Source organism: Perognathus longimembris, chromosome 28, assembly GCF_023159225.1.
Source record: "Perognathus longimembris pacificus isolate PPM17 chromosome 28, ASM2315922v1, whole genome shotgun sequence".
Taxonomy (NCBI): domain Eukaryota; kingdom Metazoa; phylum Chordata; class Mammalia; order Rodentia; family Heteromyidae; genus Perognathus; species Perognathus longimembris.
The window spans coordinates 21,164,285-21,183,820 of record NC_063188.1 but is presented as its reverse complement, the minus strand read 5'-3'; the positions used below and the strand labels follow the sequence as shown (position 1 = coordinate 21,183,820).

At 35.8% G+C, this 19,536-nt stretch overlaps 1 protein-coding gene across 6 annotated transcripts in view; it reads right to left on the bottom strand.

The window, feature by feature from the left end:
* Nucleotides 1–19,536, bottom strand: part of Tenm1 (teneurin transmembrane protein 1) — a 786,931-nt gene that overhangs the window by 127,001 nt on the left and 640,394 nt on the right. For all 6 annotated transcript variants that reach the window (XM_048335936.1, XM_048335935.1, XM_048335937.1 and 3 more), the window contains 3 exons: nt 12,051–12,170; nt 3,677–3,938; nt 1,367–1,634 (listed from right to left, as the gene is read on the bottom strand). In XM_048335936.1, the coding sequence (XP_048191893.1) occupies nt 1,367–1,634; nt 3,677–3,938; nt 12,051–12,170 (650 nt within the window). The remainder of the gene's footprint in view (nt 1–1,366; nt 1,635–3,676; nt 3,939–12,050; nt 12,171–19,536) is intronic.

The window sequence follows — 19,536 nt, the reverse complement described above, 5'->3', positions numbered from 1 at the left end:
CTGAGGAATCGAACCCAGGGCTTCATGTGTATGAGGCAAGCACTCTTGCCACTAGGCCATATTCCCAGCCTGACACTGGCCTTTTAGAACTATGATACATCTGATCAAAACTATTGTTGTAGACATCTGCCTGTGGATGATGATTCTTTCTTACATTCCCGTGTGTTTACAGAAACACTCCATTCATTGAGGAACCTTCCCACATTCCTTATATTCCTATGAAGTCCAACATAGATAATTGTTTAAATAAAGGTCTCCTAGGCAGAGAGAGATTGTCAGTCCTCTGTCATTGTATATATTTCCCTCTGGAGAAGGAAATTGACACATGATAGTCTAAGAAATATAAGTTGCATCACTATAGACACTTCTAAGGAAGAATGTGAAAACAGCTTCTCTAGAGAGCTTAAAATGGATATCTAGTGTGCCCAAGAGAGATTTCCATGAGATATTGCCTGGAGGAACAAGGATCAATGGTTTTCCATCTGCAGGTACACACATATCTACCGAGTCCCTTAGGAAGCTTTCTCTTTTCAAAAGAATGGAAGACTGGTGTCAGACAGTCAGTCTCTGGTTGTCAGTGCTAGAATGTTTACCATCAATTCTTAAAACAGACTACTTTGCTTTTTTGTTAAGTGTCTTTCCTTTACAACATTATGGTGGTTATGGGATATACTAGATTGTAGCAAGGTTTTTTTTTTAAATTTAAAAACATTCTTCAGAAAAAGAAAACTGGCAAGTATGTCTCAATCTCATTTTTTGAAAAATGCCATTTGTCTGAGAAAATTAAATATCCAAAAAAAGAAACACATAGTTCCAAAGAACCTTTTCAGGTACAGGCTAACTTTAAGATTGTAGATTTTAAAGCCTTGAGATTAAGGAAAATCAAAAGGAATAGGAAGGGAAAATGATTTTTTTTAAATTAACCTACTGAACTAACAAGCTCGTGTAATCTAACCATCTTAGACATGAAAGATAATAAATGTAGATGTCTATAAGCTAGAATTTTGTAGTTTCTAAGTGGAAATGACAGCCTAAATGTCAACTCCAAAAACATGGCCTAAAGAACGTCACACCAAAGGTCACAGTTAGAAGGCAACATTCAGCTCTGGTGACAGCTACAAGTCAGATGTTATGTGAGTCTTCTGGTGTGCTGCCATCATGAAAGGGGCACTAAAAACATTCTGAGGCAAAAATGTGTCAAAAGGGAACACTAAATAGGCTCAAAAGGAATGTTTAACTATAAAAACCTTAGCTTCTTTAAATAGAAGAAAACAAATCATTATTCTAAATACAAATTAATATGCAACTAGTATTTTCTCTTTTGTGAGCATACTATTGCTATTTACATAAAATTAATTCAACATACCCAAAGCTTCTGCCAAACCCCAAACCTTCTGTCCATAGATGTCGGTCTTGTTCCAAGCAAATGTGTAGACAAGATTAATTGCAGCTGGAAACCATTTCTGTGTGAGTCGCCCTTCCACAGCTACTGTGAGGTGTACTTTAATCATTCCCACAGGAATTGTTGAATGCGTCAGAAGGATCCGTAGAAGGGTTTTATACCCTGGGGTTCTGCTGCTTAGGTAACTCAGCCTCACAAAACTGGAAGGAATAGGGATTTCTTCTTGTACAACCTGAAATGAAAAATAACCCACTTGGCTGTTACCAGTGGTCACAGGTAGACAAGGATATTGTGTGCTTTGTTGTCTTAGAGACACATTAAGAGAGAGCCTAATGGGAATCTATGGACATCAAGCCACTTGTGCCTGGGCTTTTGTGGGACTATGTGATCAAACTTTTCAAATTTTGCATCAAATCTGTATAGGGACAAGACATGTAGCCAACCCTAGGGATTGCTTGCATTTTTCCCTGCCAGGAAAGGCTGTGAAGAACAATTATAGGTTTTTAACAGCATTCTAAAAATTGCATGGTAGGAGTTTGAAAAGAGCACACTGATAAATGTCAAGCAATTTAGTGCTATGGACACCATTAAATGGTCCTTTTCCTTATATATACACACACAAATCTTGTTTGGTGTAAATAATATATCATAAAACCACGGCTATCATCTTTAATTTGGTCTAGGCTAAGGGGAAGCACTCAAGAAGTAGGCTCAGCAAGTCATTTTTATGACAAAGGTTATGGTATCTCAGGAATTAATCTGTACTGATGTCATCAAATTAATTTACTTTGGAGGCTTGGAATGACCTCAAGGCAACATTTTAAATCAATTTTTCTTACATTTTTCTCTGTGACTGGATAGACCAATGATTACAATCAAATTTCTCCAAGTTGGCACCTGTGACTAGGAAGTGAATATTTTTCCCTCATTCCTCTTCAATTTAATACTAAGTGTAAATCTCAGAGTAAAACTACCACTTGAATCTTTTAATTGAGTACTATTATTTATTTGCTTATACTATACATGGAGTTAAATAACCAAAAATGATAAGTAAAACAGAATCTCATTTTCCATGACTTCCATCTTTCAAAGCAAGACATGTGAAGAACCAGTCTATCTTTTTTTTTTAAACACATTTGAAGTGTTATGAATATTGCAGGTATTTTTGTGTTCTGATTTATTTTAAAGTCAGGATATTGTCCTCTGTATTGTCTTCTACAATGGGATTATTAGAATTGATTGCTAAATATATATAATCTCGTATTTCCAGAATATTTTGCCATTCTACTTTTTCTAGAGAACATTTTTGTGCATTCTTTGCCTAGGTTTTTTTCCCCTTTGCATTGAGTACTTGACAACACATTTGTCCACTGATGGTTTTTGCAGACAGAGACAGAAATCCAGCATTGAAGGATAATATGACATTTTCCAACTTAGCATTTCATTTCCCTAAGGAAATATTGAATACTAGAAATATTTGAACACTTTTGTATTGAAATCAGACTCATACTTCTCAATGCCAGCTGTGAAGGAATTTGTGTACACATCGGTTATACTGATTACTGTCTTTTTTTTTTTTTACTATGCTTCTTGAGTTCTGGCAACGTAAGACTTATAGGTGTATATGGTGGCATTCACATATAACTATCATTAAAATATTTCTATAATATAGTGAAAGAATTGTTCTATGGCTGTTTGAGTGGCTTAATATTGAGTGCTCAATAAAGAATAATGCTCAGAAATGCTAAAATATTTAGAGTCCTAAATATAAAGCTTTAATATACAGAAGCAAAGCTTTAAAATAAATCCCACAGACTTGAAAACTACTTTTACTAAATACCACTAAATAAGATGAGGAGTTGTCACACTTCTAAGAAGAGTGACAATGGATGTAAGCCACACAATGAAACAGAGCTTGATTTCTTAAGACGCTTTCATTTCAGAATCACTGACAAAGCTCATTGATTATATTTTTATCACTACTCAAAGCCAACTAGTTTTGATCTTTAAAGCAGCAGTGTTCATTAGGCCAAGGTTAGAGGTTTAATTTCCATGACAGCAAGTTTATCTTTCTGTTCCATGGCCACAGATAACTTATAGCCTTGGTTAGTCACATTGCAAGTATGTGTTGGAGAGACTACATTTGAAATCTTCTCTTGCAACATGAAGGGAACACATTATAGCGCATCAGGGAATGGTAGGGAAAGGAATTTAGCCAAATTATACAGTCAATCACACATACTACTTTGTACATTCAAAGGCTGATATACTCACTTGTAACTCAGGAACAATAGTCCCTCTCTCTGGACAGGACCCTCCAAATGATGTGAGTGGTGAAGGAAGCACGATAGGGTTAGGGCTGATAAAATTGGAGATATCACAGGATGGAGGGTCTGATACTACTCTCTGCATGATTACTTTCTCCACTACAATAAACTGATTCCAAGGCAGCCAGAGCGTCCTCTTCTCAGACAAGAAAGGTGATCGGTCGAAGATTAAGACAACAGAGATACCACCAATGGCCACAAGGTCAAAGCTGAGAAGGAAAAAAAACCATAAATGAAATAAAGTCAATGAAATGAGCAGCCAAAATAAAACTGAAGTTTAAAAAATAGGTAAATTTCAGTTGCCTTTCCTTCTTTCAGGACTCAATTATATCCACTTCTATTTTCTATGTTCTACTTGTATTTTGTACATTCCTCCTCAATAGATAAAAATACTTATCCTATGGATGACTTATTTTCACTGTCCAGTCGCCTTCTGAGAAGACACTGTATTATCTGAGGATATTGTTTCAGAATTAGAAAATTAAGTTGAACACTCTTCAAATTGCTTCATGCACTTCCACAAAGCCAAATCTGATACTCCTGCACCCCATGTACTGATGATAACAGAAAGATGATCATTTAATATTCAGCCACATTTTTAACATAATGCATTATTCATCTTCAAAAATTTATAATGTAACACAAGAAAAGTAAAAAGCTAAAAGGTTAAATATCTTGTTCAGGGTCACAAATGTAATGTCAGAAATTAGATAGTGTCTTTGAGATGACTTTTGGAGAAAGACACCAGAGAGGAAAATTGGTCAGTGACGTTTGTTTGAACTGTGCCAAGCAGGTATGAATTCTCCTTGTCACCTGATTCTATTGGAGCCCCATAGTTAGGATGTCTGCTTTGTTCCTGAATGACTTCATGTTATTATAAGACAATCTTCAATGAATGGACCGTGGTCATCTCTACTGACAGCTCCATATATATATATCTTCTATATCTCTCACAAAGCAAGACTAAAAATCTAGTCTGTCCATATGTAGATATGGTCTCTGACAAGACTATTGTGTTGGAACATAAAAGCCTCAGATTTTAGTGCATTTTACACTGATAGCTCTACCTTACTTCTCTTTTAAGTATAATGATGTCTTTGAGATAATATACTTGAGAGCATTCAAAAAGATGAAATGCTGTGTAAAAGAAAGATAATGATAAATTATTATCATTATATCTTAAAAATGAATAAAGGGAAATATGATGCTCCTTAATATTCAAAGTAAGGTAAATCCACAGGAGAGAGATGTAAGTGTGTTTCTCCACATTAAAAAAGATCTTCAGTAAATCACTTTTTCAATGATAAAAGGCCTTGATAGGGAATCAGACTTAATTATGGACATTTCACCACTCTCTTCATGTGACATTTATTATATTTATTATAGCATTACCAATCATCCTTTGTTGTAGAAATCTTTCAGATAAAGAAAAATGCACAGTAACAAAGAATAGATAATACCATATTTTTTATTTTGCTTTTTCAGTGAAGTGGCCATAATATTAAGGAAGATTCTAAAAAGAGGATTTCAAGAACTGCATTAGGTATAGAAAGTAATTTAGGCTTGAAATAAGAAAGAAAAACCAAACAGCTTATGGTTTAAGACAGAGCTTGCATTCATGATAGAACATGAATAGTCTAAGGCAAGTGTAGGAAGGAAAATCCAACACTGCTTGTCAAATAACCATTCCATCAGTTCACCTTCTACATAGATTTAACTCTGTCCTTGGAAAGTGAGTATATTTTTTTGCCCAAACATTGACTTAAAACTAAAGTGCTTATTTATTTAATAAAAACAAATGTAAACACAAACACAATAAATAAATAAGCTAGTATAGTAAGAACATGTTGAAGAATTATTCTCTATTTCCAGAAAGATTAAACAGATTAGACATTCATGTTGTTTTGTACAAGTTATGTTAGTTTGCCTTCTAATGTATGTAGGTTCGAGTCCCAACTCTACCATATTAACTTCGTATCTTCAGGATACTTTGTTAAGTTCATTAATTGCACTTTTCTCATTAGTAAAATGAGGCCAATATGATATAGTCCTTAGCAATGATTCTAAATAAATAAAGGAATACGTTATTAGGAAAGCAACACATGTTAACTTTCTCCTATGAATCATATACTTTGTCCTACTAGACATGCTGTACATTTTCTTTCCTTGTAGTTCATATTAATTCTAGGTTACCTTCTGATTATCTCTATGAAAAGATATTACTTCTTAAATTTATGCTGGAATTTATCGTAAGCTTCTTAGGATGATTACTTAAATATCTCTAACTTGTTAGGTTATACTGTTTTGTTATTTAACCAAACACTAATCTAGGCAGGGTAATTTTGCAGATGTAGTTAATATCTACAATCCCAAGACTTTAAGAAAAGGAGATTGTCCTTGATAAAATATGTTAGTTCCATCTAATCATTTGGAGGCCTTAAGAACACACTAAAGTTTCTATGAGGAAGAAATTCCATGTCAATACTGCTGCATCAACTCCTTTCTTTTTGAGAATTTTCTTCTTTTTCTTTGATTTTTTTCTTCTTACTTATTGTCAAAGTGATGTACAGAGAGGTTAGTTTCATACGTTAGGCCTTGGGAACATTTCTTGTAGTGTTTGTTACCTTCTCCCTCATTCCTCCCTCCCCGCTCCTCCTTTCCCTCTCCCCCTATGAGTTGTTCAGTTGGTTTACACCAAATGGTTTTACAAGTATCGCTTTTGGAATGGTTTGCCTTTTTATCCTGTGTCTCTCGATTTTGGTATTCCCTTTCACTTCCCTAGTTCTAATACCAGTATACACAGTATCCAGTGTATTCAGATGAGATACAGTGATAGCAAGAGACCACAGGAAGGGGTACAAAAGGATCATCAACAAAAGAAGCTACAGTTTCACATGGCGTGTTGAAAGTAATTACAACAGTGATATAACACTCGTTTCCATAACATGGAGTTCATTTCACTTAGCATCATCTTATGCGTTCATAAGGGCATAGCTATTAGGCTCTTGTCATCCACTGCTGTGACTACCCTAAACCTGTGCTAATCATTCCCTACGAGGGAGACCAAAGAGTCTACATGTTTCTTTGGGTCTGGCTCACTTCACTTAGGATAATTTTTTCCAAGTCCTTCCATTTCCTTACAAACAGAGCAATGTCATTCTTTCTGATAGAGGCATAAAATTCCATTGTGTATATGTACCACATTTTCCTGATCCATTCGTCTACTGAGGGGCATCTGGGTTGGTTCCATATTTTAGCTATGACAAATTGTGCTGTGATGAACATTGTTGTGCTGGTGGCTAAAGAAGTAAAGAAGTCCATGCAGGACCTAAGAGAAATATATAGCAAAGACATGGAAATCATCAGGAAAGACCAGTCAGAAGGAAAAGAGATTTGAAATGAAGTAGCTAGCCTACAGTTCAGACTAGATGAAGGAGAGGATTGAATCTTAGGAACTGAAGATTCCCTAGAATCTATGGAGAAAGATTTAAAAAAAAAACCAATACAAAACCAATCCAATTGGCAAAACAGATCACTTGGAGCTCCAAGATACAATCAGAAAGCCCAATTTAAGGCTAATAGGTATCGAGGAAAACCTAGAGAAAGAAGTTAATGGAATAGGCAACCTATTTAACAGAATATTAGCTGAGAACTTCCAAAATATCCAGAAGGATAGGCCTATCCAGATACAAGAAGCATTTAGAATCCCAAACCGACCAGACCAGAATAGGACATCCCACCGACACATTGTGATCAAAACAGGATCAATAGAGTCCAAGGAAAGAATCCTTAAAGCTGTTAGGGAGAAGAAAATAATCACATATAAAGGAAAACCAATCAGAATTACCCCAGATTTCTCAGCAGAGACCATGAAAGCAAGGAGAGCCTGGAATGAGGTATGCCAAACCCTAAGTAAAAATAACTCAACCAAGAATACTGTACCCAGCTAAACTCTCACTCATAGCTGAAGGTCAAATAAGTCTTCCACAGCAAGGAAAAACTGAAACAATGTATCTCCACCAAACCAGTTTACAGAAAATCCTCAAAGATGGACTACACAGGGAAAATAATCAAAATCACAATACAGACAGAGAAATCAACCCTAAATAGAAAACCAGAATATTAGATCAAGAAATGGGAAGACAGCTCTTAAGATAGTGATAATGAAAGAAACAAACGATCATCTCTCAATCTTATCTCTCAACATTAATGGACTTAATTCTCCAATCAAACGACATAGGCTCATAAGTTGGATCAAAAATCAAGATCCATCTTTCTGCTGCCTCCAAGAGACACATCTAGCCAGCAAAAGCAAATATCTTCTAAAAGTGTAAGGCTGGAATAAAATCTACTGAACAAATGGCCCCCATAAGCAGGCTGGAGTTGCAATCCTAGTATCAGATAAAATTGATTTCAAATTAAAAATGGTAAAAAGAGACAAAGAAGGTTACTACATACTAACAAAGGGATCTCTCCTATAGGAGGATGTAACCATCCTAAATATCTACACACCAAATACAGGAGCATCCAACTTCATCTTTTTGAAAATTTTCTATCTTCCAACTTACCCTACAGATTTCAGACTCTCCAACCTTTATCATCAGGTAGGCCAACAAATCTCTCTCATGTCTTTTTCTTTCTCCCTTATCCCATACAGAACTTTGACTATGGGTAAATATATTCTGTTTTTCTATGTCCCTGGACAGATATATTACGTCTTCCCACTTAACTGTTTTATGTAGTAAATACTGGATGCTTTACTCATTGATCGGCATGGAGGTAGAAGGGGAATCTGTGGTTAAAACGTCATCTAAACCATTTCAGTGCCAAATACAATGTTCGGGGGATGATTAATTTTTTGAGATTTCTACTGTCACAAATTACCTCCATTTGCATGGATCATTAAGAGCAAGTTTTCAAGGCATATGAGAGTAGGTATAAAATGCCCAAGGGAGAATACTTATTGGTCTGGATGTTATTGACAATCTATAATATATCAAACCAGTCCTGTCTGTAGCATATTCAAATCCTATTTGCAAGCATAACTGAACAAATTTTTGCCTTGAGGAAAATCAGAGAACTCTGTCTTTATCATAGTCTTTAGAACAAAGTTCTTGAGACATTTCATGTTTTTCAAGAGTGTTCTAAGTCATTATGTCACCTATTTTGCTTATCATTAGTTGAAATATCTATAAATACATCTTTCAGCACTAATATCAGTCACATATCTCAGCCAAAGATGGTAAGACATAGAAGTTTTGAGTAAGAGCAGTTGGAATAGAGTCAGAGCACTTGAGTTTAAATCTTGGAATTTTTTCTTATTCGCTGTATTAATCTGGAGAAATTTTCACATTTGCCAAATGAGGAAAATGGTAATAATGTTGATTTGAAAGAACTCTGGTGAAAATGAAGACAGAGCAACTTTGATAAAAATGCCCCATATACATTAGGCATTTCTTTTTTTTTTTTTTTTTTTTTTTTTTTTTTTTTTTTTTTTTTTGGCCAGTCCTGGGCCTTGGACTCAGGGCCTGAGCACTGTCCCTGGCTTCTTCCCGCTCAAGGCTAGCACTCTGCCACTTGAGCCACAGCGCCGCTTCTGGCCGTTTTCCGTATATGTGGTGCTGGGGAATCGAACCTAGGGCCTCGTGTATCCGAGGCAGGCACTCTTGCCACTAGGCTATATCCCCAGCCCCATTAGGCATTTCTTTTTAAAAATATATTTCAGCAGTTGTACAGAGGTGTTGCCATTTAAAAAAGTAGTTTATGAATACACTGTATCTTGATCAATGTTACCCTTTCAACATTCTCACCAGTAGACACTTGTAAACATTTGTTTTTTCTTTAACCTGTCTTTCCTCCCTTACATTGTGCTGACTCTTCTCAATCTAAATATCATTTTTATAATGTTATTTATTTTACTTTAAATTTCCTTATGTTTAAGTGTTTGTATGAAGGAGTTGCCATTACCAAGCAGTTTATCAATACAATGTATCTTGATTGATGTAATCTTTAGATTTTAAAGGACTCAGTCTTCCATAATCATTCTTCTCTTTGTTTTGTATATCTCACTTAGGTCCTATAAGCTATATCATTTCTGCTTGGTAAACAGTTTGACATCCTACATAACATACATAGACTTTGAGAGAGCTCATAGCTTAATCCAGTGTAATGATGCTACTTGTGTTAATTAGAAACACTACAGCAGACTGGTGGGGTTGATACTTGGAGACAGGAACCTTTTAGTATTTCAAATATCACAGTGTCTACCAGGTATCTAAATGTTAATATCAGCCTTTTTATAATCTTTTACCCTCAGGTAATTTTTCCTTACGATTTTCTATTTTTGAAATGTACTTAATCTGAAGTAGCAACAAGTAGAGATATATAAATGGAAAAATTTCACTACATTGTCACAGTAGGATGTCTGCCTGGCATTTGGGGCACATATTTTGAACACTTACACTTTTATGGAGCCTGTGAGGAGAGTTATTGCCAGAGGGGACTCTGACTAGTATCTGTCATTTACATAAACCTACTTTTTACAAGCAAGCTCAGTAGAGGAGGGTCTTTGAATTTGATTTAAAACTCACAGCACAGAAATAACAACAAAATTACTCTTTAAAATTTTTTTCAGTAATCTGGAAAGAGAAATCTGTAGACATTTTAGACATTAAGATTATTTTAGGTTCTTTGTCAAATATAAAAGAATTTGATACATCTTAAGGTAAGTGAAAAAGTCCTCTGAGTCTATCAGTACTCTATAAAAAGTAAAAAAAGTCAAATGTTTTAGAGGGAATTTCTCTGTGAAGAAACAATCCATTTTTCAATTCATGGCACATGACTGAAGATACTGTCAAGGGGGATGCTAGTTATATACACTAGCTATTAGTGAGTGAATAATCAAAATGTTGTCATTTAATCTAACTGGAAGAAAGGTCCACTGAAATTATTATAGAGCTTCCATTATGGAATATTTAGCAGGAAATTCTGTCTGTCCATCATATTTACACAATTTACCGTATAGTTTTGTGCCAATTTGTTATAATGAACAGATGACAAGTTAGTATTAGAAACACAATTGACATACAAATCATTTAAACTCTTGAACGTATTTATTTTCTTAAGTAGGTTAAAACTCTTACCTTTTAAAGTATTTTCTACAAGCATCATTATGATAGTTGAAAAAGTAAATTCAGCACAGCCCAAGTTGAACAATTAGCTTTCCTTAAGTGGTTTAGACTAATAAAATTTGACTGCAGTTTCTTGAGATAGGATGGTCTTTCACACAGGGAAAAAGCTCTAAGCCAATAGGTAATTTTTGTGAGTATTAGGTCACTTTAAGTGTAGCCAGCTGGGGACCAGGGCATGTCAAGGTCATTATTACAGTGTTCCTCATAGTCATAAATAGCTACACAGGCCTATTCACTCAAATATTCTGAAAAAAAGTCCATATGAGTGATAGAAATAAAATTTTTTAAGCACTTTTCCAGGATGGATTGATTTTACTTAGAGGTCTTATTTTCTAGGTCTTAGAGGACCTTGAGAAGATCTTATGATTCTGGTCATTTGTGCTCAGGGTGAAATCACTGCAGTTATACGTGCTCCTTGCCATGCCTGTTAACCACTAACAATCACTAAGCAAAAATGCAGCTTGGTGAAGGCACATTTGTTTTTTGAGGTACTGGATATCAAAACCAGGGCCTTGAGTAGGCCAGGCAAATGCTTTGCCAATGAAATACACCCTCGTCCCGCAAGAAAGGATTATGAAAAATTAAATATTTAAAAAGAAGATTACATTTTTAGTTTTTCCTTTATTTTATCTTTATTGCTATCTTTTATTTGTATTTCCTTACCTTTATTTTTCTTCTTTTATTTTTAAATCATATTTGAGAATAAAATAAAATATTTATTTAATTTAGTTGAATTTTGAACTTTAAGAAAAAGTCTTTCAGACATGACCATTTCTGAAATATTTTGTGTCTATTGTGGAACTTAAGTGTTCCATGATAAATTTCCCTATTTATTATCTAAATTATGTCAGTAAACTTTGGAGTTTAATTTACAAATAAAATTAGATGCAAGATAGAAAACTTTCCATTTCGTCAGGTTTCAAGGAAACTTGAGAATTATGATCAACAATTAGAGCTGACGTTTGGTTTTATTTAGCTGGAAAATAGAATAAATAGATGTCACCACTGACTTTTCTAGGTAGTCCTAGGAAGCAAAGGGCTTACTATCACTGCATCATTGTGAGCCCAGGATTTTACCAAAGGTTAGAAGTCTATTGGCTTCCAAAATTTTCAGAGGCAATATTGACATACCTCCCATCTTGTCGGCTGATGGTAAAGCCATAATCATTGTGGTGCAAGAAACTGACATTCACACCCACAAGAGGAGTTCCATCTATGGCCACCACTTGGCCTCGAATCACACAGGCACGCCTGCAACACAAGACCAAAGAGTATTTAGAAACTAGGACCTAGAAATTTTGGAAAACAGTAAAGTATAATGAGAAAAACAATAATTTCACTCACTTCTGTAAACACAAATACCATTCTTGAAGAAAAGACTTTTTTTTTAACCTATCAAACTTGGAGTCATACTAGGAATAGTTCTAAATTCTGATATTTTTAAGTAACATTGAATTATCAACAATGCCTAATGCAACTAGAAATAATATTCATTTACTTTATATAAAATTTACTATTGGGGCTGGGGATATGGCCTAGTGGCAAGAGTGCTTGCCCCGTATACATGAGGCCCTGGGTTCAATTCCCCAGCACCACATATATAGAAAATGGCCAGAAGTGGCGCTGTGACTCAAGTGGCAGAGTGCTAGCCTTGAGCAAAAAAAAAAAAAAAAAGAAGCCAGGGATAGTGCTCAGGCCCTGAGTCCAAGCCCCAGGTCTGTCCAGAAAAAAAAAAACAAAAAAACAACTTACTATTAAGGCTATATACAGAGGGATTACCATTTCATAAGTCAGGTAATGAGTACATTTTTTTTGGACAATGTCACTCTTTCCTTCACTCTCTTGCACTTTTTCCTCCGGTCCCCCCACTTCATTATCAACATAATGTCCAGTGAGTACCACTCTTGTATTTGTTCACCCTCTTTGACTTTTAAAATCCATATTTTATTTTTGCACATTTAGTTGTTTTTAAATTTTTTTCTGCGTTGAATTTTGTATTTCCTAGGAAGAGAAGCCTAGGAGTGTGTGTGTGTGTGTGTGTGTGTGTGTGTGTGTGTGTGTGTGTGTACCAGTTGGCAGCTTGAACTCAGCACCCTCATCTGCTCTGGGTGCTGTCCCTGAGCCTGCTTGCCCCTTCCTTCCTTCCTTCCTTCCTTCCTTCCTTCCTTCCTTCCTTCCTTCCTTCCTTCCTTCCTTCCTTCCTCTCCACTCCCTCCCTCCCTCCCTCCCCCTCCCTCCCCCCTCTTTCTTTCCTTCTTTCTTTCTTTCTTTCTTTCTTTCTTTCTTTCTTTCTTTCTTTCTTTCTTTCTTTCTTTCTTTCTTTCTTTCTTTCTCTTTCTTTCCTTCCTTCTTTTTTTTCTCTTTCTTGATCTTGTTTTCTTTTTTTTTTTCAATGATAGTATTCCATCATTTGAGCCACAGCTCTATTTCTGTTTTTTTTTTGGTGGTTAATTGAAGATAAGAGTATTATGGGCTTCCTGCCCAGTCTGGCTTTGAACCATGGTCCTGAGATCTGAGCCTCTTGAGTATCTAGGATAACAGGTGTGAGACATCAGCACCTGGGTGAGTCCTAGTTGGAAAGATCCTTCTCTTCATAAAAATCAATTTTATTAGTTGATACAGATGTACATTGTGCACAAGACTAAAATCCTTGTTGACCAACTCCATTTCTTTTTCGTGTTTTTTTCTTTTTTCTTTGTTTTTTTTTGGCCAGTCGTGGGCCTTGGACTCAGGGCCTGAGCACTGTCCCTGGCTTCTTCCCGCTCAAGGCTAGCACTCTGCCACTTGAGCCACAGCGCCGCTTCTGGCCGTTTTCTGTATATGTGGTGCTGGGGAATCGAACCTAGAGCCTCGTGTATCCGAGGCAGGCACTCTTGCCACTAGGCTATATCCCCAGCCCCTTCTTTTTTCTTTTGCCAGTCCTGGGGCTTGGACTCAGGGCCTGAGCACTGTCCCTGGCTTCTTTTTGCTCAAGGCAAGCACTCTACCACTTGAGCCACAGTGTGACTTCTGGTTCTTTCTATGTATGTGGTGCTGAGGAATCGAACCCAGTGCTTCTACACACTCATATTTGTTTACATTAATCTGGTCATTGTGTCTTTCCACAGATACAGTAGGCTCAATTATTTTCATTTTTATTTTGTGAAGCCTAGTTGGCACTACTATCTCATATTTTATTATAGACACAGACCTGAATCTTTTGTTTGCTGCACTTTTATTTCCTATATGGCTTATATTTATGAAGGATCCAGGCTGGTGGGTGACTCTCATAAAAGTCATCATTATTCTATGCATATTCCTTGTATTCCCCTTTTCATTCATTCTGTATCTCATTCTGAGTAGACTTGTCTTTTGACTCCTGTTCCTTAATATTTCTCATATTTTATGAAGCATACAGATTGGTGTAATAACAACTCATCAAAGTCATCATTATTCAAGACATTGTCTACCTGTTCTTCTCATTCATTTCACTCCTCATCATTCATAAATAATGCACACAGTCTTGTCTTTCAACTCCCCTACTACTTTTTTATTCCTCATATTTTATGGTCCATGCCATCTTACAACATATGATAAAGCTCCGTAAAACTTATTATTCTACATTTATCAGCATTGAACTGTCTTTGTAATGTATTAGACTTTAAATGTTCTAAGATTCCCTGTATCTTGCTGCATTTGTTCCCATTATTTACATACTTGCCTGCCATCCATTTTTCAAAAGTGTAATTCTCAGCTCTTTTTATTCCTAGATTATTAGAACTTTATAAAATACTTACTGTAGTTGACCAATGCTAGGTACCTTTTGTCACTATAAATTGTCTAAATTGGGGAAAGCATTAAAGTATTCATTTTGATTTATCTAATATTGTATCCTGAAATCTACTTCTCAGGCAAGTCTCCCATTTAAGAAAGAAAGCTTTATGAATCTACTCTTTATCCTATGCTACACTCAATTTGAGTGGTGCTTAGGTGCTTCTTGGCAAATATGGTATATTGTGTCACTTTATTCCGTTTAACTGCCATTTTGTGAACTTCAGCTTGTATATGGCAGCCTGGTATCTACCATCCCCTCCCCCATTCACATAAATACTAAAAAGAGATATTTCCTCCATTTACATAACCTGTTCTTATAATCCTATTCAGATGTAAGATAGCCTACAAAATTCATTTTTTCCCCAACATTCGACTCTAGTTGAGTAGTGAGGTGTAGATGGTGCGTGTTGGTCTTTAGTAGTACCCCAATTATCTCTCTACTTTCTGTACTTTCCATTATTCTATTGTGCTTTCTTCTTATTTACTATTCCAGATTCCCCAATTTCCTTGAATTACATCTAAATTAGACAGATCTACTTGGCCTTTCTTGCCCTGACTTAAACAGCTATTCACAACCACTTTGAGCTCTTAATATTTTATGTTAAAACTTCCCTTAACCTGAGTCCTTGTCCTTCCACATTCCATTTTTCTTTTCAATTTAGTAATATAGAGAAATCTTCAGAGTCTTTCAAGCCAGATGACAAGAAGCTACTGTTTGGGTTCTCATGAATCTGGGCCTGCACCAAGAAATATCTTTTCAGTGTAATCCTCTCTCTTTTGTATTTGTTCTCTCTCTCTCTCTCTCTCTCTCTCTCTCCACCTATCATCCCCCTCACTCACAGGAATGTGCTTGCTGAGTACTCTCAGTGGTTATGTTACATCCTTTCCATATTTGCCCGGGGTTCTCTTTTTATTCAGACATGATGGCATGCTTTGCTTCCTTGAACCTTCAAAAACAAGAAACTCTTCCTTCTGTAGTTGGTTAGAGCAAGGGAACTTGAGCTTTGATGGGCATGTCCAATCTGACTTTAAAAACATGTATTGGGACGATTACCCCTCACAAATGTCTCTTTTGCTATTCCCGGGAGAATACAGGCTGCTGCCAAACTGTCTACCTACTGTCACTGTGCTAAAGCAGTAACCCCGAAGGAATTGCTTCTTCACTTTAAATAAATTCTGCATCCTACAAGTGTTTGGAGCTTGGTCTGAGCAACAAGGGCATCTTGGGAAATGTAACTCAGAAAACAGGTTACTGAGAGTCTTATTTAACTAATAAGCGGCTTGTTAGAAAGCTCTGATGCAAAAGATCTAATTCATTTTGTATTTGCTATTTTTCATGGCATGGTCAAATTATTCCTGGCCTTCAATCAACTCTTGGTTCTACTATCCTCTTTGTTGTCTTTTGTCTTCTATGTCAAATTTCCAATATTCATTCAACACCTCAGGCAACATTAACCTAAAGCACAAAAGTTGGTTTGAAAAATAAGGATGAAAACTAAATTGCTGAAAGATGCAATTTAGTGCATTGTATTTCTGATTAAAATCTTTCCAAAGGAAAATGAGGCCCAGGGCCAGAGATGTTATAGTTATTTGCTTTTGTTGCTAACATGAGCATAAGCAAGCATTGAAGGGTAATATTCAAAATCAAGGACCTAGCCAACAGGGGCTCTAACAGCAGGTGGGCAGGTTAATCTGTATTTTTTCCACCTAAGCTTAGTAATTTTTAGAGTTGATGGTGCACCACAATTCTCCATGTTCAATGTCTACAACCATCCAAAGAGTTTCTAGCTTAGTCGGTCTTGTGTGGAATCTGAGAATCTGCATTTCTAAGAAATTCCCAAATATTGTTGGTCCTGCTCGTCTAAAGGTCAGACTTTGAGATCTGTTCCTTTAGTGAAAGTAAGACAAAAGCATAATCAGACAATTAAGCTGTATGAACTCATGGAGAAGGAGGCAGTAAGCACAAACCACATAAAGACAGGTAAATTAACAACGGGTTCACAATTGTACCATTATGAAATCTGTGACATGAATTTTAATTCTTCCACATAAACCTCTGAAGAAAGGTTGGCAACAACTGTCATTTGGAGAGTCATAATGAAACTGTCATGACAAAGTGGTAGGTGAGCTATAAAATGAATTGTGGAAGCTCTTCAAATCCAGATATTATAAAATGGAAATATGTTTTAACCCAACTTATCTGTCCCAAATAAATGTCCACTTCTCCTTACTCTGATTATTCTCATTATACAGTGCTTAGACCCATGTTATTCCACTTGTCATAGTCTTGCCTGTCTTAGATGACAGTTACAGATTTGTCTTTCCTATTATATAGTCACTTCAGAACAAGAACTGTGTGATTTCCCTCTGTGTGTCCTTCTAAGCGCCTGCAGCACACAGCATGTCTTCAAAAAGAAGTAATAGAATTTCAACTTAAATATTTTTATAAAGTTGCAAGGTACATGCAACCTGTCCACATGGCACTACTTAAAGGGTTTCAGAGGTTCCTGTGTGACAGATGCCATGTGGTTCAGTTATGAGAAGATGATACTCTGGACTGTGTATTATGATACTCTCATCATGAAAGTTTTGCCTGCTAATTGACTACTTCAGAGAATTAAATAGTAGCTGTGTAATTGGGAAGCATGAAGGAACAGTCCTCAAATGCTTCCTTCATGTACATGAGCCCTATTATTTTTTTTATATATGATCATATAATTGCTACTTGATATTGCATAATTTAAGTACATTTGAGGTTTCTATTATCCAGATTTTTAGGGTGGGGGCCTAAATAGAAGATACGCTGTCTATGATACATATCACCTAAGGCTGGTATAACAATGTGGAAATACTTAACAGTCTAACATAACCCATTTTCATGTGCAAAACATGTGAATGCAGTAAATGTTCATGCGCAAACCCAATAAAATATCATTAGTTTTTACTTAAATATAGAAGATTGATTTAATCCTTCTCCAATGATCACTAGCACAGATAAATAACACCTACCAAGTGGGTAATGTTAAAAGCAGATGGAAGCATTACCCATCAACATTCTAGGGCTCTGGGAAAGGTGGTGTTATTGAAAATGCAGATAGCTGTTTAAGCAGAATTATTTTCCTCATGGCTAGTGATGTTTCACGTAAAACAAAATGGGGGCACTCACCCTGAGGTAGGGTGGCTATTTTCCCATCTGCCCTTGTAATTGCTTGTCAAAAGTAGGTTTACTTTGGATGCCTGAGATCCCCAAAGTAATGGGAAAAAGATCAAGTGTTTTGAAGCAATAAGAAAACTGACGACACAGTCACATTTTCAGGGCTGTGTAAGTGCCAGTTTGCTTCATTTAGACACATGATTATTTTCGTCCAGAATTTGAATCCTGAAATATTTGTCCTGTAAGTCCTTGCAACTCTTGAATAGGCTAAAGTCTTTTTTTCAAGTTTGTTTGCAGTTTTGCTTGTTCTACACATTACTCAAATGGGTTATCTTTGTAATCATCCTTATGGGGTTTTGTTAACCTCATTAACCTTTCCTTCTACTTCTCTGTGGATCTACCTTTCAAATAATGGGTAGTCATTAAATATAGGGCAGGTCCTTCTTGTTGATGATCTCTTGGGCATGAATTACTCTTCCTGACACAGGGAGAATGTTGGCTAGCTGTAAACATCATTGTGTTCTAGCCTTGCCTTGCTAATAATCACTGCTGTGATTTTTCCTAAAACTCACGATTATTCTCAACTTCATTTGAACCCTATGTAAAACACAAATAATAGTTTTTTCATGTCCTCTCTCTTATTACCTTGAGAAGATTTCATAATACAGTTATCCAGTAAAATAACCACAAACACAAATAATAGTTTTTTCATGTCCTCTCTCTTATCACCTTGAGAAGATTTCATAATAAAGTTATCCAGTAAAATAACCACTGTTTGAATGGGACTCTTCAAATTATTTCCTATTATGTAGCCTAAAATTATTACATATAGATTTTGTATAAATAAAACATTACACGGATCATTATGAGCTAAATACTATCCCAGACACTTTCCTTACCCCATTTCTCTTAATATCCATATAACTGCCAGTAGGTTCAAGTATTAGATGCATTTGTAAAATGAAGAAACTAGACGTACAAGTAAAAAAAAAACTTGCTCAAGATAACACAGCTAATAAATGGTAGACTGGTCGTGGTCTCTTGATCCGGATTCTAAAGAACTGGAGTAGCACTGCAACTTGGATTTACAAATAGAAAAGCATGCCTACAACCATTGTGCTATACCTGTAGGAAATATTCTCCTATATAAATAAACCAAGTTAACTGCTGAGCACTTTCTGTGAGTAGTGGTGTCATGCAGATCCATGATAAAATGTTCTTTCTCAAGTTTCACTCAAACTTGCATTGATTCTATCCTCTTTAGGGACAAAAGAAGCTGCTTGAACCTGCTAGAAATTCACTGTAAGCATATAGTATGGTTGATTTAAGCCTTTTGACTGATTCTAATTGAGCAGTAAGTAGGATTGATAACATTAGAAAATACCTACTCATGTTGAGATAAGTTGTAGATAGCTAATTATAATTGCTAAGCATCTCAGAACATCTGAGTTTTAAAATATCATAAATAATCAATTGAATAACCTTTTGAAGATTTATCCTCTGATTTCTTTTCATTCTGCTTTGCCCAAGAGCAAAGAAGTGAAAGTCACACATCCTTTCTTTTTGGTACCTTTAGATGTTGACTGCTGATTTCAGAAGCTAGTCAGCACTATAAATCTGGGAAACTTCAGCACTTTGTAATTTTTTAAA